This window comes from Thalassophryne amazonica, chromosome 15 (assembly GCF_902500255.1).
Source record: "Thalassophryne amazonica chromosome 15, fThaAma1.1, whole genome shotgun sequence".
Taxonomy (NCBI): Eukaryota; Metazoa; Chordata; class Actinopteri; order Batrachoidiformes; family Batrachoididae; genus Thalassophryne; species Thalassophryne amazonica.
Window position 1 is genome coordinate 19,335,264 of NC_047117.1, and position 24,053 is coordinate 19,359,316.

General features: G+C 40.4%; 1 protein-coding gene across 4 annotated transcripts in view; it reads left to right on the forward strand.

Moving 5' to 3' along the window:
* The window catches only part of limch1a (LIM and calponin homology domains 1a), a 58,682-nt gene extending 36,441 nt beyond the window's left edge, over nt 1-22,241 (forward strand). For 3 of the 4 annotated variants that reach the window (XM_034189284.1, XM_034189285.1, XM_034189287.1), the window contains 16 exons: nt 722-1,042; nt 1,315-1,353; nt 2,948-3,071; nt 5,888-6,045; nt 6,233-6,830; nt 7,547-7,831; nt 8,644-8,737; nt 8,855-8,880; nt 9,075-9,188; nt 11,376-11,468; nt 11,553-11,748; nt 11,853-11,952; nt 15,892-15,966; nt 16,055-16,163; nt 18,479-18,581; nt 21,203-22,241. In XM_034189284.1, coding sequence (XP_034045175.1) covers nt 722-1,042; nt 1,315-1,353; nt 2,948-3,071; nt 5,888-6,045; nt 6,233-6,830; nt 7,547-7,831; nt 8,644-8,737; nt 8,855-8,880; nt 9,075-9,188; nt 11,376-11,468; nt 11,553-11,748; nt 11,853-11,952; nt 15,892-15,966; nt 16,055-16,163; nt 18,479-18,581; nt 21,203-21,228 — 2,461 coding nt within the window. In that variant the 3' untranslated portion in view covers nt 21,229-22,241. The remainder of the gene's footprint in view (nt 1-721; nt 1,043-1,314; nt 1,354-2,947; nt 3,072-5,887; nt 6,046-6,232; nt 6,831-7,546; nt 7,832-8,643; nt 8,738-8,854; nt 8,881-9,074; nt 9,189-11,375; nt 11,469-11,552; nt 11,749-11,852; nt 11,953-15,891; nt 15,967-16,054; nt 16,164-18,478; nt 18,582-21,202) is intronic. The other variant, XM_034189286.1, reaches the window with a different exon arrangement.
* Nucleotides 22,242-24,053: the final 1,812 nt, after the last annotated feature.

Below are 24,053 nucleotides of genomic sequence, written 5' to 3' on the forward strand. Positions count from 1 at the left end.
AGCACAGCCACAATACAAAAAAAAGAAGAGAAATCAATGGTTTCTCCCCTAGACGCCAACACTTGTTAGCTAGTGCGGGCTAACAAGTTTGAGAATCTTAGTTTTTGTAATATGGAGGCTTATTCATATTACTTATCACAACAGAATGCAAGTGAACATGAATCCCCAAAACCAAAGAAACAAAAAAAGGAACCAAAATCTTGATCGGTGACGGCATAATGCAATCTGCAACATCACCACTAGATGGCGGTAGATCCAACACACTGTAGGTTTAACAGTGTTTGCAAACGATAATACTTGAAGTTGTAAAATGATTGTTTGAATTGGTGGTGATGCTGACATTATTTTGGTTCATATGAGCATGCTTGAAATCCTGCAGTTGGACATCTGCTGTGGTTTTATTTGTTTGTATGTCGGAGGATACGTCAGCTTTGATTTGCTGTTGTGGTTGGATTACTGCTTTTTCTTGAGGTTTCTGCTTCTTTCTGATTAATCCTGCATACGCTGGGCAAGTCTAACCTTGGTTTTGGTGGTTGGTTTTTAGTTGTGTGTTGATGGTAATGATGTCTTGCATTTGTCCAGCCCCCGGTCAGTGGACGTGTTTGAAGGTTCCTGCATGCAGATGGCAGATTAGCTGTGGTCTTCTGCTCGCTGTAATGCTGATTTGCCCCTTAAGATGTATGTGCTGGTAACTTGGTCCATGTTACTGGATCACTTTCAGCGACACTGGTACCGAGGTAGTGCGACCTCGGGCTGCAACCAGGGAGTGTGTGGGGGTCACAGAGGAACAGAAAGAGGAAGATTGGAAGCAGCGGGGAGATGTGACAATCCCTGCCACATCTTTCACAGATGTGATTGAACCCCAGGCTGCTCCATCTCTCACCCCCCCGCCCGGTCCTGCTGTGCCTCAGCCCCCCACCGCAGAGGTAGAACAAGCAGAGCAAAGTGTGGAGGAGAAGGTGGATGACAGAAACAGGCAGTCGAATAAGCAGCAACACTGGCAACCGCTCTGGCTGGAGGACGACCGTCTACCCCCCATGATGTGAGATGCATTCCGAACCCCTGCTGCATGAATCCTGTTCATGTCCCATCACCGATTTGACAAAACTCTTTTAACAGTGTTTGTTTATTTCTGTCTCATCGGAAATTTTTCACCGGATCATGTGGGTTTGTTCTTTATTAATTCTGCACATAGACTGAAGCTCCGTCTTGAGATTTAACTGTGACATGAGGACTAACTCTGTATAATGTGCACTTCGTTCCCTCACACGCTCTTTCCTTCCATTCACTGTGTTGTTTTTGTTATTATTTTAGGATGAGCCGACGAGTTGCTTTTATGTCTGAGGACAATGAGTAAGTCTCTAGGTGTGAACATGGATCTGATTTTGCATGAGAAAAACACTCACGGCACATTTGACGTCATTTCTACCATTCAGCATTCTCACTCTTTTGTTTCACATAATTTGATTTTGTTTTTTGTTTGTTTGTTTGTTTTTTGTTACGACTGTCAAGAACATGTTTTCCCACTGTCAATTTATGTGTTTTCATGCTCAAAATGAATTGTTTCTAAGAACTCCAGGAATCTGGACAAGAAATTTAAACAGTTTTTGCAAATGAATTTCTTCATTCTGAATCAAAAAATAAATTCTTATCCTCTGTTCATGCTTTATTTATCAAATATATGTGTACAAAAGATAACTTTTCTCATATTTTTGATCACACAACCTGTCTACTTACACATTATGTAATAAAAGCAAATTTTATTTTGGCGATAAGCTAACTCTTCCGATCATGTTAACTTAAACTTGTCAGTTGTGAGGCACACTTGAAAGTACTGCATAAGTCTTCAAACAGCCAGTCTGTCAAAAATTCAGTATTCTCTAATGGAATTGAGGGCCATTAAACAAATTTAACTTTGACATCAATACTTTGAATGTCGCACCACTTGTGTGTGTTTGGCCATTGGCTGAATCAGCATGTTTTTCAGTGACCTCTAAGCTTGTTTTGAACTTTGACATTGCTTCCTCTGTAGATGCACACGAGACATCTGCAGCAATGAAAAAAGGATCATAATGATGAAGAAAAATACAAGATTTATATTCTCATGAAAAATATGTAAAACATACTGCACCCTTAAGGAGTGCCCTACTACTTAGTGTGGTAACTGATGGCTTCTCAGAATACACACTCTTAAATAGATCACTAAACAACCGATTGCGTTAATTGCGACTAATTTTTGGCTGGGAAATGCTGCGATTGCGTAAGTTAAATATTTGGTATCAAAATCATAATATTATAATTCATTTACTGGATAATCAGCTGTAATGAAAATGATCAGTGTTTTTCTTTGGATGAGCCAAAGAGAAAACTGTACAAAATTTATAATTAAAGGTATATATGAAGCTATTTTTTTGGCCAAAAACAGAGAAATTTGAATCGTTTATTCTTTGTAGTGTGTGTGTGTGTGTGTATTGAATTGCACATGAAGCAGGAATTTATGCAATACATGTTTTTTTTTGTTTTTTTCCTTTCTTTCTTGCTTAGTTGCCAAGTGCATGAAATGTGAAAAAATAAATTGTAAAAATGTCAATGTTATCCGGAACACAAGATGACACCTTCAAATGTCTTTTGTCCAGAGCCTACAGATAATCAGTTTACTGCCAGAGAGGAGTAAAGTATCTAAACCAAAAAATATTCACATGCTGAAATCAAAGAATTTGAGTATTTAAAAAAAAAAGACCCAAAATGTTTACAGTGATCATCAAAATATTTGACTAATTTAATAACTGATTAATTAATTGCAACTCTCGTGTGTGTGTGTGTGTGTGTGTGTGTGTGTTGTAGTGTGTGAATGTCTTGCAACAAGAGTGCAGATGGTGCTTGTTTTTATGACTCCTTATTTTATTTTGTCACTTACCAAAGTTTCTTTTGTGTGTCTCTTGTGTAGGAGTGCGAGTATGAGTGACATTGTTAATGAAGAAGAAGTACATACACATCCAATGAGCCAATCCCGATTTGAGCGCATGCACAAACAGCACAACACTGGAGATGAGGATGACCAGTGGCAAGACGTAAGAGTTACTGTATGAACTGACATTAGTTACGCAGAATGTTTGGTCCATTACAGAAGACATCTGTGGTGAAGACGTACATCAACACTGAATGTGACCACAGTGCAGGCGGTGTGCAGCTGAGGCACGGTGCGAGCCACACTTACAACTATGAGCAATAAACAGTGATCTGTTTAAGTGCAAAACAAGGTGAGTGTAGGCGGTCAGGATGGCAACTGCAAGGGTTAAAGTTCTGTCACTACGATGGCGTTCTGTTAATTAGATTCCAGTAAGCCTAAAGAGCAGTCTCACTATGAGGGGATGTACAGTACTGTTCAGAATAATAGTAGTGCTATGTGACTAAAAAAATTAATCCAGGTTTTGAGTATATTTCTTATTGTTACATGGGAAACAAGGTACCAGTAGATTCAATAGATTTTCACAAATCCAACAAGACCAAGCATTCATAATATGCACACTCTTAAGGCTATGAAATTGGGCTATTAGTAAAAAAAAAAAAAAAAAGTAGAAAAGGGGGTGTTCACAATAATAGTAGTGTGGCATTCTGTCAGTGAGTTCGTAAATTTTGTGGAACAAACAAGTGTGAATCAGGTGTTCCCTATTTAAGGATGAAGCCAGCACCTGTTGGACATGCTTTTCTCTTTTAAAGCCTGAGGAAAATGGGACGTTCAAGACATTGTTCAGAAGAACAGCGTAGTTTGATTAAAAAATTGATTGGAGAGGGGAAACTTATACGCAGGTGCAAAAAATTATAGGCTGTTCATCTACAATGATTTCCAGTGCTTTACAATGGACAAAAAAAAGACGCGTGGAAGAAAACAGAAAACAACCATCAAAATGGATAGAATAAGCAGAATGGCAAAGGCTCACCCACTGATCAGATCCAGGATGATCAAAGACAGTCTGGAGTTACCTGTAAGTGCTGTGACAGTTAGAAGATGCCTGTGTGAAGCTAATTTATTTGCAAGAATCCCCTGCAAAGTCCCTCTATTAAATAAAAGACGTGCAGAAGAGGTTACAATTTGCCAAAGAACACATCAACTGGCCTAAAGAGAAATGGAGGAATATTTTGTGGATTGATGAGAGTAAAATTGTTCTTTTTGGGTCCAAGGGCCGCAGTTTGTGAGACGACCCCCAAACTCTGAATTCAAGCCACAATTCACAGTGAAGACAGTGAAGCATGGTGGTGCAAGCATCATGATGTGGGCATGTTTCTCCTTCTATGGTGTTGGGCCTATATATCGCATACCAGGTATCATGGATCAGTTTGGATATGTCAGAATACTTAAAGAGGTCATGTTGCCTTATGCTGAAGAGGACATAAATGGGTGTTTCAACAAGACAATGACCCCAACCACACTAGTAAACGAGCAAAATCGTGGTTCCAAACCAACAAAATTAATGCCTTGCAGATGTGAAGAAATCATGAAAAACTGTGGTTATACAACTAAATACTAGTTTAATGACTCACAGGATTGCTAAAAAAAAAGCAGTTTGAACATAATAGTTTTGAGTTTGTAGCATCAACAGCAGATGCTACTATTATTGTGAACACCCCTTTTCTACTTTTTTACTAATAGCCCAATTTCATAGCCTTAAGAGTGTGCATATCATGAATGCTTGGTCTTGTTGGATTTGTGAGAATCTATTGAATCTACTGGTACCTTGTTTCCCATGTAACAATAACAAATATACTCAAAAACTGGATTAATCTTTTTAGTCACATAGCACTACTATTATTCTGAACACTACTGTAAGTTCTGCTCACAGACTGATTGCCAGAGACAGGACATGTCCACATCAGGTATAACTCCAGACATCTCCACATTTAAAGGAAGAAAGATTAACTATCGCAGAAATCACAGCGCAGATGTGCAGCCCTGCAGAAGAACAAATATAAACTAGAAGAGAAATCAGAGTGCACAGTCTGGTTGCAGCCAGACTGCCTGCAGATGCTCCTCTGCGTTCTCCTGATGCAGACATTCTGCGTAGTCATGACGCCGCATGAAGCAACTCAAAGCAGGCCCAGTGTGAAAGGGGCTATAGTGTGCAACTCTTCAGCTTACTGGCTCCCGTAGACGAACAGGAAGGCCCCCTCCCCATGTCACACAGCTAACGCTTGATCAACTCATGGTCAAAGCCTGGCTTAGTGCTGTGCGCATGCAACCTCAGTCAGTTAGAACCGGTTTGCATGCAGTCTTATAACCACTTAAGTAAAGCAAATACTTGATACCAAAAACAAAGTAGCAAATAAGGAATTAAGATACAGATATATCTAACACAAAGTGTTTTTCTGCATTGTTTATTTTGTCAAATAATTTTTCATATCTGCAAAAATAACACTGATACCAATATGCTGGTGAAAAGTTCATATCACCTGATATATCGGTTGGGCTCTAGTTCTGTGTTCCACATTTATGTTGACGAGTTACGTTGATACTGTCCTGCATTAAGTTGATGAGGCATGGCCGCATCGTATCATCATGTACCAACTGATTTAAGTCGGTCAGTCTTTGTAGGTCAAATCCTGCTGAACCTTTGGTGTTCCTCCGTCTGGTTGTCATCCAGGTTGCCTTGTGCCTCTCCGCGCAGCTTTGCTACAGGCATAAATAAACTGTTGTTAATTGAATAACTGCTTGTAGATGCACTTGTGGCTCTTACCGTGCTGCCACTGTATACAACCTGCTCCTCGATCACTGATGGTGCTGAGCCACACCCCCTGCACTGAGCCACACCCCCTCCACAACATTAAAGCCTCATCATAAAGGTGCTGTTCTGAACTGATGCTGCTATTTCTTAATACAACCCTGTGGCAGGACTTGGCTCGCTGGAAGAGTCGCCGTCGTAGCGCGTCACAAGAACTGATAAAGAAAGAGGAGGAGAGGAAGCGGATGGAAAAAAGAATGAAGGAAGGAGGTAGTGGTGGGAACAAGAGGAAAAGTATCAAGACTTACAAAGAAATTGTGGAGGAAAAGTAAGGACTTGTATTGAGCAGATCACCTCGTCTCAGAATTTCTGGTAGCCCTGAATATATCAGATAAGCCGCAGGTGAAAGTTAAACCTTATAATATGTCAAATCTGTCATGCAAAGTAAGATGGAGTGTGTTCTAAGTGAATGCTCATTTGCATGCTCCCACTGACGCTGCGCTGTGTTTTTCCAGGGAGCGGCGGGAGGCAGAGCTGTGTGAAGCATATAGGAGGGCAACGACTCCAGAGGAGGCGGCTATGGTTTTACAGCATTACGCTCTTCGCTTCACCATCAGTGACGCAACTCTGGACAGCCTCAAATTGCCAAGATCCACCACAAAACCCAAACTGGATCAAAGCCTGGAGGAAAGGCACAAACCCCCAGCCCCCGCTGTGCACTCCGAGACCTCAGACCTTCTGTACAAACCGGAATCCACTTTTCACTCAAAGCAGATGGACAACCCTGAAGAGGCGGAGCCACACAGAGCAACTCTGCAGGAGCCATCTCCAGTCAGGGACAGTCCCCCCTCTCCTGTTACACCTTTGGAAAACATGCCGCTTCAGTCTCCAGAACTGAATGAACCTCATGTTTTAAAGGAGCAGATTAAAGCAGATGCACAGCCTAAAACCAAAAGGACACCTCCTCAGATTGCACAAGTTCAGCCGTATACGACACAGGCTGCACACGTCTGCTCATCTGCACCACCTGCACCCTCCAGACCGGTTCCCCTGCTCGCTGCGAAGCCCTACTGTCAGCCTGTGAGCACAAACCCCGCACACAAACCTGTCAAGGTGAGGACCCAACATGCATGTCTGTTAGTGAGAAACCAGCCAAATGCAAGATCAAAAGCCTGTTCTCAGTGTACATATGCACAGTGAAGAGCATCGCCCTCGACAGTGAGGACGTACGAACTCTCAGACAATCAGCCCAGACTTATAGATGCTACAGCTCTGTTGATGATTCAGTCTATAAAGGTGAGTGGATCCAGGCTTTCTTCTCAGAAAGCGGAGTCACAAAGAGGGACAGGACGAGCAAACTAAGTCAAATGCACCATGTTGACATAACGATGCTCTGTATAAATGGCGGCACACTCTGATTTATTTTATTTTTCTCTATCAATGCAAAAATGAGCTCATGCATTTTGTGCTTGAGTAGGCCTTTACATGTTTTATGATTACAAATATTAAAGTTCAAATGTCATGCCAGAAATTTGTAGGAAATATTAGTAATGTAGGCTGATTAGTATATTAAGTCATTACCATTCAGCTGCACTGACATACGCAAATCTGTCGTCTCACTGTGGCATCGGGGTATATATACACACACACACACACAAAATGAGTTTGTGTGTCCAATGGAAGAGTTTTTCTTGTACATGTTAACTGTTTTTAAAACGAGGTCATAGCGATTTAAAAACTTGGATTTTGGTGGTTATACTCTGTTGCAATTCATCTATTTTGGACTGTCCTTTTTTTTTTTTTCTCCTCTACTTGTTTGTCCTGTGCAGATTGACGGCTTGGTGCGAATGAACGGCGAGGAGACCGAGGACAAGTCTGTTTCCGCCTCCCTGCCACACTCGCCTGAAGGAAGCAGAGATGTTTCCTGTGAGGAGAAACAGGCGAGAGCCCAACAGTCACCTCCTCTGCAGACTGGGAAAGTGACCTCATCCTCATCCTCCGCTATTAGCTCCCTGATTGGTGGTCGCAACTGTGTCATCAGGACAACTATTGTGACTGAACTCACACAGACTCACCTGGAGCCGCACCCTTTGGACGTCCAGAACAACAGACAGGTAACGCAAAGTGCCCTTTTTAAAGCACCATGCCATGCTTTTTATTGAGTACTAGTACTTAGAAAAATACAATTTATGTGGACGTAGCAGGTCAGGGAATAAAAAGCAAATGAAGCAAAATGTCTCTCAGCCCCTCTGTCTACATCTGTGTTTTACGTTTCTGTGAGTATATGTTATACAGATAATGAAAATCCGTTTATAGATATTTTAGCTTCGGGTGTGTAATACACAGGATATTATGGCATCTGCAGGTGCATCGAAAAAAGGTGTGTGCGTACGCATGCCTGAGAGGATCTGCCATGCAAGGCGTGTGTGTGCGCAGGCATGTTTTTGTATAGTTGTGACATTTTGGTTGGTCCTCTGAACTTCAAAGGACTGTTTGAGGATTGAGACTTCAGGTTAGAATTAGTTTAGGGTTAGGGGCCATGAAATGCATTATGTCTGAGTGTCCTCACAACTATAGAGAAGACGTGTGTGTGTGTGTGTAATCACCCCCACTGATGAGGACGGAACATTGTTAAAGTTGTAATCTCAACTTTTGCATGGAAACTCTGCAGTTCAGCAGTAGAATGTGTAGTTGGATGGTGTTTCATACAGATAGGGAGATTTTGTAAATAAATGCTTTAATTTTCACAAATGGATAACAATTATTCAAATGTCAGTGGTGTAATGCACCCTGCTTGGGGTTGCCTTTTAAAGCAAAGGTACTGTAGTTTATTTTAATAAATGTGATGCAACATTCCAAAACTTATTGCATTATATTATTAATAATGTGTCTGCAGACAAAATAAATAACTTTCTGTTGCTTTCAGGTCAATGGAGGGACGTCTGTAAACTTAGTGGAGGAAAACGTGTCGCCAGCTACGTCACCGAACACTATTCAAGACTGTTCTCCCACTGTAACAGGTAAACTGCAGGCGGGCTCATGTTTGAAGGGTTCTGGTTTTCTTTTTCACATTTTGTGTAATTTCTCAGTATTTCAAACCTTTATTCGTGTGCATTCTGTGCTGTCTTGGTTCACAGAGGGACTTGAAGAGAGCAGCTTGACTGTGAGTAGCTTTGGGCAGGTCCTGCTCATCGTTTCTGTCCTGCATTTTCTGCTTTCAGTCCCAAACTGACCCCGTCGTGATCCTTTGTCTCCAGTAGTCAATGTAGTCAGACTTGTCCTCTCTCCTTTCCTCTTTCTCTCCGTATACGTGTGTCTGTGTGTGGTTGTGTGTGATTGTGGCTCGGGTCTGGGTAGATTGAGACCCCCATGTTGAACTTGGCTAAACGTGTTAATCATTGGGTCTGGGACCCCAATGAAGAACGTAAACGCCTGGAAAGGTGGCAACAGGAGCAGGAGCGCCTCCTGCAGGTACACTGGTCAAATGGTGTGTGTGTGTATATATATGCATGAATTGCATGTTAAACGGGCACTTCTTATAATTTATAGTCTCGTACAAAAAGGATCTTATGTTACAACCACTATTATAATAATTTTACTATAGCTGGAGAATGGACAGCAAACTCATTCACTATTGTAAAACATTTTAGTAATGTAAGTAATGCTTCTGTGTATCAACATACGAAAATGTCTGCAGATTCTAAGTCGGACAACAATCATTTTAATAATTATAGTCATTTGTGCAAATATATTGCAAACTCAACCACTGTTGTGATAATTATTACAACAGCAGGCCATATTGCATGAGCAACAATCACAAGGATCTTTGTGTTGCACAGACTACATCAAGTCATTACCTAAACTATACAGAGAAGTTTGTTGCAATTTGAACAGTGCGGGAATCAACAGCTCAGTTCATTTTATCACCACCTCCCACCGGTTTTTGGCAGTGTGCCTGAGCTGGCTCTTGGCTAGTGCTTAAGCCTACATGCTAATGATGGGGTGACAGTTAGCAACTCCCCTTAGATAGGACGCCAGTCAATTGCAGGTTAATTCCCCAGCCAAGGCCATTACTCATTTACAGCTGGTTTAAATGAGCCAATGCAGATGAAGTGTGTTGTCCAGGGACACAAACAGGTGACAAGACCAAACCAACTCCTAAGCTTTACATAGGTCCAGAGGCCCATTGGTGTTCCATATTGTCATGCAAAGATGAGTCTACCTCTCCTCTGGCTGGGACACCAGTTTAGTGCAGGTTACTTCCAAAGCTAATTCTAGAACCTATTTACAGCTGAATGGACTGGGACAATGCAGGCATAGTGTCTTGTCCAAACACGCAGATACGTAACGTGACCGGGACTATGACCAGGTTACGAACCTGTAGACCTAGATAAAGGTCTTTTTATTTTTGACAGCATCTCCTAACCATTGACCTCAGGTCTGGATATCTTTGGTCCTCTGGCTTTTCTGAGGATCGCTGGATACGTTGCAGTTAGTTTATGTAAAATAATGCTTACTTTGTAACAGTGACTCCTAATCCTGCTCCTTGGGACGTACAGTTCTGCACATTTATCATTTATTCCTGATCTACTCAGACTAAATCATCGTAGTCAGGTGTGTTCAGCTAATCAGCAACTTGCTTAACAATGGAGCCCACCTGATTTGGCTCATTAAGTGCTGTTAAATTGGGGACAACTGGACACTGCAGTGCTGTGGATACCAACAACCAGGATTAGGAAATGATGCTTCAGAATATTGAGATTAGGATTATCCTTTGCATTGTAAGGGAACGTCAATTATGACATATTGGCCATATTGTGTGATTCTTTGGGGATGATCCAGCATGCCTCAGTGTCGTGGATTCCAGTGCATGGAGAAGCCCAAGGGGACCTGATCTGATTGTATCTCCAGTATTATTACGGTCAATGTGGCGGGGGGGGACCCCTCTCCTGCTTTTAAATTTGAACTTGCAAGAAAAATTTGGGGGAGTTATTTGGTGGCTTATCTTTGCAGAAGAGCACTGCTGTCAGATGGTGATTAAGCAAAAGTTTCAAAGCAACACTTTGAATCTGCCTCAGAATGTTTGATTTATTTTCTCTCATTCTTCAGTTTCTTGAACAGGTTGTGTGGCTGGCATTGTGGTCTGATGATGTCACTCATGGGAACACAAATCAGAGTTGTCGCTGTTCTGACAGTTGATTGATGTCTTTGAGTTGACATTAGTCAAAGTGGATAACGGGCAGCCTTTCAACAGCTTCAGTCTTCCCCATCCTGAAATGGAAATCCAAGTGTGTTTGAGTTTTTGGGACCATTCATAGCATGAGCCACGTTCAAGTCATTGTGTTTGAATTTATTTTGTTTTTCATGGGAAGATTAAGCTGGCTTGTCAAGTAGGAAGGTTTCCCATGTGGCTGCAGGAGAAGCTGCGTAGGAAATCTTTCAGCAGAACAATTTTTTTTTCTGTATCTGTGTCCCACAGACACGCGTATGGACATGCACACTGTTTGTAATAAACACAGTTCAAAAGGCTGTAAAACTGTTGATTAGCCATTGCATGATTTCTAGGAGTGCCCCTTTAAACAGAAAAAACATATGTGCGTGTGCATCACTGTGGATTATTGTCTGGCATTTTCACATAAACACATTATGTCTGTGCAGGAGCAATACCAGCGAGAACAAGAGAAGCTGAAGAAGGAGTGGGAGAGAGCACAGCTGGAGGTGGAGGAGGAAGAGCGAAAGCACAATGAGGAGGTGGAAATGCACCCAAACCAAATTAAAAAGAATAACCTATCACTTCCAACTTTAGTGTTTTATGTCTTTGCCTATTGTCTCCAGGAGAGGAGGATTCTGGAGGAAACTGTGACACCCCTCAATCCATCTGGTTTGTTCAACCAACAGTTAAGCCTGACGGTGACAGCAACTCAAGAAAACAAAAATCCAGAGAGCGGAAATGTTCCTCTGCAACAGAACGGCCGAACCATCTCTGTGGGAAATGAAGATCAGCCCGCGTCTAAACTCCATTATTTTCAGGGTGGGCTGCACATGCAAATACATGCTGATGTTTGATGTGTGCACGATCACCATGAGCTCTTTGGTTTCTGTGATCATTTATTTTGTAAAGCATTTTTTTGGTAGAGTTCTCACGCACCATCGAGCCATCCAAAAAACAGGAGCTGTGGAAGACAGCCTCTCTGGACCGCAACCCACAGACAACCCAGCCAAGTACAGTTAAAAGGTATAAGAACAAATGTGTGTAATTAGTGTACTTGTCTTCTAGGTTGATCATTTGATACTTTGTGACGTCACTTCTGGTCGTGCTGTTTATTATTTCATAAAAGTGACTTTGGCTGCTCCCCCCCCCCCACTCTGGGTCGCCACAGCAGATCTGAGGTGGATCTGCATGTTGATTTGGCACAAGTTTAACACAAAGTTTGACGTGCCTGACACAACTCCACATTACATGGAGAAATTTTGGGGTTTGAACCGGGAACCCACTGCAATTAAACCAACTGGACAAAGCCTGTGGTGTTTAGTATTTCACTCACTCACTCATCTTCAACTACTTACTCCAATTAAGGGTCGCGTGGGGCTGGAGCCTATCCCAGCACTCATAGGACATGAGGCAGGGTACACCCTGGACAGGACGCCAGTCTGTCTCAGGGCCACATATAGACAGACAAACACAGTTTCACCCACACACACACCTACAGACAATTTAAAGTTTCCAATCCACCTAACCTGCATGTCTTTGGATGTGGGAGGAAGCCGGATCACCCGGAGAGAACCTACACACACGGGGAGAACATGCAAAACTCCACACAGAAAGGCCACAGGTGGGAATCAGTCCCATGACATTCTTTCTGTGAAGCAACAGTGCTAACCACTAAGCCACCGTGCTGCCCAGTTTAGTAACAAAATGTTTTTTTTGTTGTTTTTTTTAACTTTATTGGGTTTTACAAGAAGTGTACAATTGTTTAGGGCCCGGTCCCACTGGCGTTTAGGAGGATTTGTGTATGGATTGCGCATAAAATTGGCTCATATTCGCTTAACATCCGCAATATGCGTGAAACATGCTTATATGAGTTGGCCGACACCCGCACACTTCCGCAATTATCCGCAAAGGCATGTTTTTCCGTTACCACGATTTTTGAGCTGCACAAAATTTTGACTGCAGATGACATCCACCTTACATACTCAATACATACACAATCTATGCGCTGTATATTTGCCATCATCTGCTGATATCCACAACTGACAGGGATTTGCAGCTTGGCAGCGGACTGGGACAGTGTGTAAAACGGATATTTTGCGTGCCCATCATGTCCACATCACGAACTAAAATAAGTTGTAGCGACTGCATACAGATTGGCCACGAATAAAACATTTTTATTACGTCTGCTTTGCATCTGATTTGCTTCGGATGCAAATCAGATGTGCTGTGTTCACAGTTGGACGCCGTTCTTTGTTCTACCGGCTGCCACGCGCTCTGCGCTGGATGCTGCCTATATAAAATAATTATTTCGTGGCAGATTAATCATTTTATTCTGCAAATTGCCTGTTGAAAATGGCTCTAATCACCTCCTGAATCACAGAGAAGCTGCAGCTGGGCCGTCGCGCGCGAACAGCTCCAGCTGCAGAAAGCATTTTGAGCTGTCTAAAAAGGTAATTATTTGACTTGTTTACATTGTCAAGGCTTGATAAAACAGTTGCGTGTTTTTTCCTTCTTGTCTGCAGCTGTTACATTATTTATTCCTGTGTTTATAACAGATTTAACTTCTTGTTATAATTGTTCAGACAAGCTGTGCTCTGATGCGATCCGCTGACGTCACCACTCGCCCTGTTCACTGCTTCTTTACTCCAATTAACTTGTCCAAGTCCAGCAAATGCTCCAGAGGCTGTATTGTTGGTGTGAATAGTGATGCAGACGGCCCGAGTGCGCTTCTTTTATGACCGCAATGCAGATGCCGTGCATTTGCAACACTTGCGCGATGCATCATAATACACCTGTAATACTGCCGTGATAATCGGAATGCGTCTGATCCGTTTCCTCACTACATGCATTATACAACCGTGATTGTTCATCATATATTCGCTGTATATTATTAATATATCTGTAATTCATACTGGGACATTTGTCATTTTTGGCCATTTTTGTTGCGGATGACAACGAATGCCCGCAATTTGTATACTCAATTCATGCGCAATTAATCCTCCTCCCAGTGGGACAGGGCCCTGAGCGAGTAAATGTGACATAAACTGTAAATTAAGAGAGTTGACTAGATGTGATCTCCTGCTGGGAGTGGAAGGTTGTGCAAACTCCACAATACAATACATATCACAGTACATAATGGCATCGCTGTTCTGTAGTGACTGTTTAACTTTGAAGAAACAAATTATTATTCTGAAATCTGTTTCCTGTTTGTGTGTGTTTTTTTAATATAAATCATTTCTGATTCTTCTGCAAGGGGTCGTTATTTCTTCTGTGCAACAGTTGACTTTTCACTTTTCATAATACTCATTTCAGTTAAGCAATACGATTTAGTACAGACCCAATTATATGGTTATCCTAACACGTGATGTATCGTCCCGCTGCTGTTGCCTGCACAAAAGGAGTTTGCCTTCATTTCTATTCACTTTCTTTAAATGGTGACAAAACTCAACAGGTGTCATGTTGAAGCGTTGTGCGCACACAGTAAAGTGTAAACTTCACCCACCACGTGACCCAAGCGACCAATCTATTTTATCAACTAAAAGGACTGAGTGGGATCTTTTATAACCCAGTTTGACCCATTTGTGTTTAACATTCCTGTACTGCTTCCTTTATTCATGACAGTTATTCTAAAATGTTATATATTTAATGGTTGACTTTAAATCTTTTTTATGCAATTAGGAGTTACAAAACACATTTCTAAGAACAAAATTACATTTATTCAGTCAATTTTTGTCTGTTGCTAACAAAACAGTTTTTCTGTTTCATTAACACTAGAAAAAATAAACACACATTTAAAAAAGTTTTTTTGTGTGTGAATTGTGTATTACAGTTTTAGGATTATTTTTACTCCAAAATATAGATGAACTGATGACTACATAGTGGCTTTATGAATAACAAATTACAATGATGTTATCACAGTCTGGGTTCTGGTTTTTCCACATACTTTTACCTCCATGATTCCATTTTTTTTAAAATGTAAACAAACATCTTATGAGTACTGGAAGTTTAATATTTAAAATATTTTTTGTAGAAATACTTCAACATATTTATTAGATTACTGAAATATCTCAGTTACAACTGTCAAAATGAGATGCCCAGTTATAAAATAATTACAGTAAACTTAAAGTAGCTCAGTTGTTTAAACTGTTGCCTTTCAGTACAGTCTTCACATACTGTACAGCTTGTTTGTAGTTGTGTTCTGAGCACACTACCCTGTTGCACGTTGTACACATGTCATGGAGAGATTCTGTATTAGAATGATCTGACATCTTGGACGTATGGTCTTCACTGTCCAGTGCCAACTCGTCTCCATCACTTCAGCTGGTTTCATCATCACTGTGGGAAGTATCTGCATAAAGGCTTCTGCAGAAGTAAATCTTGCTACTCTCAGTCTGTTAGCCACTGTTGGCTGCAAAACATTACAATGTAGTGATTACAAATGGAAGGTTATGATAAAAAACAAACCCTGTAATATTAAATAAATAAATATCTTTCTGGGGTCATGAATGTGTCCCCACACAGTCCATTTTCACTTTACATTGTCCTTTTGTCCTTGCCACACCAATGGGCTGGTTTCTGTAAAAAAAAAAAAAAAAAAACAAACAAACTGAAAAGCTATAGGAGATGTAGACTAATGAAGTTATGGTAGGCCACTCGGTTGCTTGAGGTTTAACAGGAAGAAACTTCCAGCAGACTGGACTCAGTGAGGTGGACATTCAAGCTTGAATTGGAACAGAAAAGTTGCAAACTGGAAAAGCTGTTTCTGCACAATAGAAGGATAACTTAAATACAGATGTAAATCTGGGACTCTGACCTACAGATGTAGATCCGAGTCCCAGAAAAACCATATGTGTGTGTGTACAGTCTGTGTGTTTCGAACAAATGATATGCATGATTATGTGACTTTACCGACAGTTGTTATGTAGTAAATATCTTTTTTTTTTTTTTTTTTTTTATCACCAGGTCTGGTTCTCATGATGTCGTCATGAGCACACAGACGTCGTCCTCAACAACACCTCAGCCTCCTTCTCCCAGCCGGTAACATAAACATTACAACATTCATTAGCGGCTTGAAGAAAAGTTGGAAACCTTTAACGTGTGTGTGTGTGTGTGTCTCTCTTTATAGTTGTGTTAGTGGGAAGAGACTCTGCTCTGGTTGTTCTCAGCCTCTGGGAAAAGGAGCTGCCATGATTGTTGATACAGTGGGGCTGTTTTTCCACATGCAGTGTTTTAAGGTACGGCATTATTGTACAACCCCTGGCAATAATTATGGAATCACCGGCCTCGGAGGATGTTCATTCAGTTGTTTAATTTTGTAGGAAAAAAAAGAAGATCACAGACATGACACAGAACTAAAGTCATTTCAAATGGCAACTTTCTGGCTTTAAGAAACACTATAAGAAATCAGGAAAAATAATTGTGGCAGTCAGTAACGGTTACTTTTTTTAGACCAAGCAGAGGGAAAAAATATGGACTCACTCAATTCTGAGGAATAAATTATGGAATCACCCTGTAAATTTTCATCCCCAAAACTAACACCTGCATCAAATCAGATCTGCTCGTTAGTCTGTATCTAAAAAGGAGTGATCACACCTTGGAGAGCTGTTGCACCAAGTGGACTGACATGAATCATGGCTCCAACACGAGAGATGTCAATTGAAACAAAGGAGAGGATTATCAAACTCTTAAGAGGGTAAATCATCACGCAGTGTTGCAAAAGATGTTGGTTGTTCACAGTCAGCTGTGTCTAAACTCTGGACCAAATACAAACAACATGGGAAGGTTGTTAAAGGCAAACATACTGGTAGACCAAGGAAGACATCAAAGTGTCAAGACAGAAAACTTAAAGCAATATGTCTCAAAAATCGAAAATGCACAACAAACAAATGAGGAACGAATGGGAGGAAACTGGAGTCAACATCTGTGACCGAACTGTAAGAGGCCGCCTAAAGGAAATGGGATTTACATACAGAAAAGCTAAACGAAAGCCATCATTAACACCTAAACAGAAAAAAACAAGGTTACAATGAGCTAAGGAAAAGCAATCGTGGACTGTGGATGACTGGATGAAAGTCATATTCAGTGATGAATCTCGAATCTGCATTGGGCAAGGTGATGATGCTGGAACTTGTTTGGTGCCATTCCAATAAGATTTATAAAGATGACTACCTGAAGAGAACATGTAAATTTCCACAGTCATTGATGATATGGGGCTGCATGTCAGGTAAAGGCACTGGGGAGATGGCTGTCATTACATCATCAATAAATGCACAAGTTTACTTTGATATTTTGGACACTTTTCTTATCCCATCAATTGAAAGGATGTTTGGGGATGATGAAATCATTTTTCAAGATGATAATGCATCTTGCCATAGAGCAAAAACTATGAAAACATTCCTTGCAAAAAGACACATAGGGTCAATGTCATGGCCTGCAAATAGTCTTAATATTGGATCTTAATCCAATTGAAAATCTTTGGTGGAAGTTGAAGAAAATGGTCCATGACAAGGCTCCAACCTGCAAAGTTGATCTGGCAGCAGCAATCAGAAAGTTGGAGCCAGATTGATGAAGAGTACTGTTTGTCACTTATTAAGTCCATGCCTCAGAGACTGCAAGCTGTTATAAAAACCAGAGGTGGTGCAACAAAATACTAGTGATGTGTTGGAGCGTTCTTTTGTTTTTCATGATTCCAGAATTTTTTTCCTCAGAATTGAGTGATTCCATATTTTTTTTTTTCCCTCTGCTTGGTCTAAAAAAGTAACTGTTACTGACTGCCACAATTCTTTTTCCTGATTTCTTATAGTGTTTCTTAAAGCCAGAAAGTTGCCATTTGAAATGACTTTAGTTTTGTGTCATGTCTGTGATCTGCTTTTTTTCTACAAAATTAAACAACTGAATGAACATCCTCCGAGGCCGGTGATTCCATAATTTTTGCCAGGGGTTGTAGTACATATAAATGCTCATTAATCATTACTCATTGGTTTTTAATTACAGTAATACACATTTGTACATTGGCTGCACTTTATTCTAAAGGCAACTTGACACTTGCACGAATTTTGGCTTCGCACTGCCGTGCAATTCATCTTGCCAATGCATATCATTAAATGGTATGCACCTTGACAATTGCAAAAATTTAATCCCCACATTGGCACGGAATCTTCCGCACCGATGAGTAAACTCGTCGTAAAGTGTGTGTGCAATGACGTGCACTGACACGCAGTGTTTGCGAATAGGTTGCGCAATGTTCACGGCTAGTTCACGCAAATGACATGAAATTTATGCAAGGCAGAAATTTTGAACATTTCAATATCTTCTTTGGCACACAGCCGCGCACAGTGCACGGACAGTTTACGACGGGTTTACTCATTGGCACAATAAGTTACGTGCCATGCCGGGATCAAATTTGTGCAAGTGTCAAGGCACCTTAAGGATGAGCTTTCTGTGTACACATTGGGTTAATTTGCTTGCTAATGCACGCACAATAAATCAGTATGTTGTCCACAATTGCGCGGCTCTGCTTCTTGACCGTAATTTTTGTTTTTCTCATCAGTGTGGAGTGTGTAACGGTCAGCTGGGTGACGCCACTGTAGGCACGGACGTCAGGATTCGTAATGGACTGCTGAGTTGTCACGAGTGCTACATTGCGTCACGGGGTGAGTATACATGCACACTAAGGTTGTCACAATACAAGAATTTCCAACTCCATACCAATATACCCAGGAAAAACTCAGTACCCTGCCATATTCAATATTATGGGGAGAAAAATGACAAAAACAACTTGAAGTATAGCTTTTAAAATAAGGATTAGAACAATGCAAATAATAATGTCAACAAAACACTGTTTTTATGGGAGACAGACACCCTCTCTACTTTTAAGATTAGGCTTAAAACTTTCCTTTTTGCTAAAGGTTCTAGTTGGGGCTGGATCAGGTGACCCTGAACCATCCCTTAGTTATGCTGCTATAGACTTAGACTGCTGGGGGGTTCCCATGATGCACTGAGTGTTTCTTTCTCTTTTTGCTCTGTATGCACCACTCTGCATTTAATCATTAGTGATTGATCTCTGCTCCCCTCCACAGCATGTCTTTTTCCTGATTCTCTTCCTCAGCCCCAACCAGTCCCAGCAGAAGACTGCCCCTCCCTGAGCCTGGTTCTGCTGGAGGTTTCTTCCTGTTAAAAGGGAGTTTTTCCTTCCCACTGTCGCCAAGTGCTTGCTCACAGGGGGTCGTTTTGACCGTTGGGGTTTTTCCGTAATTACTGTATGGCTTTGCCTTACTATATAAAGCGCTTTGGGGCAACTGTTTGTTGTGATTTGGCGCTATATAAATAAAATTGATTTGATGTTGTCTGACTTGGTGCAAAACAATGGTACAGTCACATAACTGTTAAGTATATGACACATTGTGTTGCATATTTTATACGCAGTCATCAGAATTACTAGCACCTCTATTTTTTTATGTACACATTTTTAAAAAATGTTCAGAAATAAATGCAAAGTTATTGAACAGGAAGTGTACCAATTAAACAAAAATAGATTAAAAAAAATCAGACACACTTAAAAGTCTACAGCCTTTGCATTTTTAAGATTTAAGTTGTAAAAAGAATTTTCTTTGGTGCCACTATAATTTTATTTATTGCCCTTTAAATAATGGATTCATAATATGACATTGCCAATATGGTCAAAATGAATATTGTCTGGAAAAAAAAAATCATACTTATTTCCTCTGAAAGGAAAAAATTCAAACGAAGACGGTCCTGAACTACATTCTGTAATGACCGATACGGTCTATGATAGTGACCATAACAACATCATAGTTCATGTAGGGGGCTTCCATGTTTTAAATGCTGAATCCAAGGACGAAGGCAAAAATTGATTATTATTCCAAATTGGGGCAAGGGTGGAGGGGGACTTTAATCCATAATGTTGTCTCCACTGTTCAAACATTTTCAATGAAGACAGTACAACAGGATTGCTGGTATAATGGAAGGGACATGTTTAGCGGGCAGTAAAAAGCAAGGCAGGGAATCAGTGTTGGGGGAATGATACCAGTTTTTAAGCTTTTGGAGATTGGAGGTCCAATTATACAGTAACATATTAGGTAAGGTAAAAGCCTCCATCACTTTTAGATCTTTGTAAAATGCTTTTTGAATCCTAGGGGGCTTTCCAGCCCAAATGTAAGAGAGTATAATAGCATCAAGTGATTTAAAGAAAGATTTGGAGAGGAAAAGAGGAAAAGTCTGAAAAAGAAACAAAAAAAATTAGGGCAATATGTTCATTTTGATTGTTTCGATTCGACCTACTATTGAAAAGGGGAGCACACTCCATCTCTGTAGATAATCTTTTCAATTAACTGTAAAATTCCTCTTGTGAAGAGAGCTTAGAGAATGCAAGATGGTAATACCTAAGTACTTAAAGCTTTTAGATAGCTGAAAAGTGCATCTGGGAGAATAAGTTTGGCTGACTGAACTGGAAAACATGCATCTTTTTTCAATATTACGTTTGTGACCTGAAAACACTCCAAAAGTTTTACCCCTCAACTGACCAAGCTATTTTAGTGACTAATATGGTAGGATAATTATAGCATCAAATATAGAAGAACTGGTGACTAGCAAATATGTCAGTCATTGTGACAATCATGAGCTATTTTCATCCTCACTCTGGGCATCAAGAATCAGTCTTGGTGCTTGTGCAACTGTAAATCTTATTCTAGGTCTGTTGGCCAGGCTTCCCTGCAAAACAGCAAAATATAATGATTAAAGATGGCAAATTACAATACTATCTGAAGCTATAATGTCGAAAATCTCATAGATCTTCCCACACAGATTCGTGCAAAAATCTATGAATAAATGCAGGACAAATAGGTTGACAAATTCATGGTAGGAAACTTTTTTGCGATTAAAATTAGAGAAATTGTGAACAAAAATATGTGCCCGGGCTCATAAATGACCCCACTCGGTTGCTTGAGGGTTAAGCAAGTTGACTACCCAGTCAACTGGATCCTGGACATAGAACAACAAATCGTCGGCATATGATGCCACTTTGTGTTCGAAACCTCCTCTCTGAATACCTGAAAACTATTTAGAATATTTCAGAGCTATAGACAGAGGCTCTATAGCCAGAGCAAAAAGTAAGAGTGAGAGGGGGGCATCCCTGCTGTGTGCTGCAGGTGAGAGAAAATGGTGGAGAGATTTCACTGTTTGTTCAGTTTTGTGAAATTTGAAAGGCCACACAGCTTTAATATAACCACTGCTGTTATTGTGTATGTTTGTGCAGGTAGAGGCCAACCTACAACCCTATGATGGATGAGACTGAGAACAGTTTAGAACCTTGAACGACTTGTACATTCTGGAATTTTCTGTCGAGCTCAAGGAATGCACAAACATCTTTGTGGATGTCGGCGAAATCAAAACTGGACCGCAGCACATAAGTGCACCGAATGATGCAACATTACATGCACATATGCATTTTTATTTAATATTCTTTTTTAATGCTACATGCAAATACACTTGTTGGGATTAGGTGTAGCATTGATTAAATTGAAACATCAGTGGACATTTGCACATCCACCTTAAGCAACAAAGACAACACAGTAAAGAGTTTATGCTAAACATGGAACACAACTGTCTTTAACACACTGGTCATAAAGTTTAGTGACTCACTTCATTCACTGCGTCTGCACGGGTTATGTGACTCCACTCTGTCGGTAGCTTGACCATTACTATGCCTTACTCACGCCTCATCATCCATTGGGTTTTGTGTTTATAGTTTTTGCATGGCAGCACACGTATATGTTATTGTGAGTATTTCTGAGTTGGCGTTGTGTGAGTTTGTTGTAGGTTCTTATTTTTCTCGACAGTGGAACTGTGGTGTTTCATCATGCATGTCGTACATAGCCACTTTTACGAACTTTTAAGAATCCAGCCTCGCTCGGTGTTGCCCAAGCCTGTTTTCCTTATAGTTACTTTGACAGGAATGAGAATGCATGCTCGTCATACTTGTTCTTTGCATTTGAAATATTTTCCCTTTAAGATGTTTCAGCCATCATTTATTCTCATAGGTTGATTTGGTCCCACTCAGTGCCTTATGTAATGAGTGCTCGTGTATGTGCCACATGGACGTCTGCGTGCTGTGTGTGAGGAGGGCGTGTGTGATTTTTTTTTTTTTTTTTTTTTTTGCATGTTTTGGTGTGTGTGGGTGTGTTATGTGACATGGAACACAGTTCCATATACCAGCAGAATAATGTAAATGGATCCGCCTCCTAATCACATGTGCTTCTCCTCCCTTTGTACTGAGCAGTGTTAATTTTGACAGCATATGAGCATCGTATTTAGTCATAGTCTTGACTAAAATGTCAGTTTTTGTCAGCTAACTCTCCTGTAGGTTTAGCTGACTAAAATCTTGATATATAGTCAACTAAAACGATTCAGATGACTTATGAATAAAACTAAATGACATTTTAGACAAGACTGACTAAATATGCTGTCAAAATTAACACTGCTACTGAGCTAAACCAATGACAAGTTATTTGCTGCTTCCCACTCAATTATTTCCCCATTTTATGTCCTTTCACAATCTGCCCTTGTTTACTTCAATCACTATTGTTGCCTCCCCAGAGTCTGAGCTGAACTTCTCTCTGTCTTGTCATTTCCTCTGTCTGGAGCAGAGATCATCATCACTCACAGGACTGGAGTGCTCAGTTTGTTTTTTATAGCAAGTGTATGTTTGCCAATAAAATATTTTGAATGGGATATTATGTTTTTGACACAGTTTGGATGGAATGTACAGTGCATCTGGAAAGTATTTACAGCAATTCAATTTTCCACATTTTCTGTTACATACAGCCTTATTCCAAAATGGATGATTCATTTTTTTTCCTTTAAAATTCTACACACATCTGAACCTTCTACGAAAACATTCCATGTCCTAAAACTCAACAACCATAAAACTAGGTCAAAGATCTACGTGGCAAAACATCATGCATTTCTGATATTTGTAAATGCCTTCTTTTTTTCTGAATTTTGGGTTTCAAGTAGGAAATGTACAGAAGCTGTGAAATGCTCACATTGCCCGTTAGATGGCAACAAAAGCTGCTCAGATGTGCCACAAAGTTTCAATTGTTTATTAATTTGAAAAGATAACTTTTGCCAAAAATAAGATGGACTGACAGCCAAACATGAATTTGCAGTTGTCTGTTGCCCTTATGGGCAATTTACTTAAAAAACAAAACACTCATCCTACTACAGTGAGTTTACTGCAGTGAGTTACATTTGAAAGATGTGAACATTTTACATTTCTGTAGCAACATTTTTCTAGAATAAGTGGTCGAATAATGTGTGTGTGTGTGTGTTACAAACCTTTCCAAACCAGTCACACAACCCATCTTCATGGCTGACCACCTCCTTATGTGACAATACAAAGATAATTTTATGTCATGATTGAAAAAGGTGAATAAACTTGATTTTTCTTGTAAATTGCACAAGACCGCCTAAAACCAGTTATGTTTTAATGGTGCAACATAGTCACATTTATAATTCATATGTTAACTTGCTTTTTCTTAAATTTTCTTCACAGTAGGACATACAGTGAGGCAAATAAATATTTGATCCACTGTCAGTTTTGCAGGTTTTCCCACCTACAAAGAAGAGGTATGTGATTTTTATGGTAGGTACAGTTCAACTGTGAGAGAGAATAAAAAAAAAAAAAGTTAAATTATTAATTTGCATTTTATTGCATGAAATAAGTATTTGATGCAATAGAAAAACAGACCATAATATTTGGTACAGAAACCTTTGTTTGCCATTAGAGGTCAGACGTTTCCTGTAGTTCTTGACCAAGTTTGCACACTGCAGCAGACATTTTGGTACACTCCTCCATACAGATCTCTAGATCTTTCGGGTTTAGAGTTCCCGCTCCCTCCAAAGATTTTCTGTCAAGTTCAGGTCTGTAGACTGGCGAGGCCACTCCAGGACCTTGAAATGCTTCTTACGAAGCCACTCCTTGTCCTGGCTGTGTGTTTCAGGTTGCTGTCATGCTGGAAGACCCAGCCACAACCCATCTTCAATGCTCTTACTGAGGAAAGGAGGTTGTTTGCCAAAATCTCACAATGCATGACCCCATCCATCCC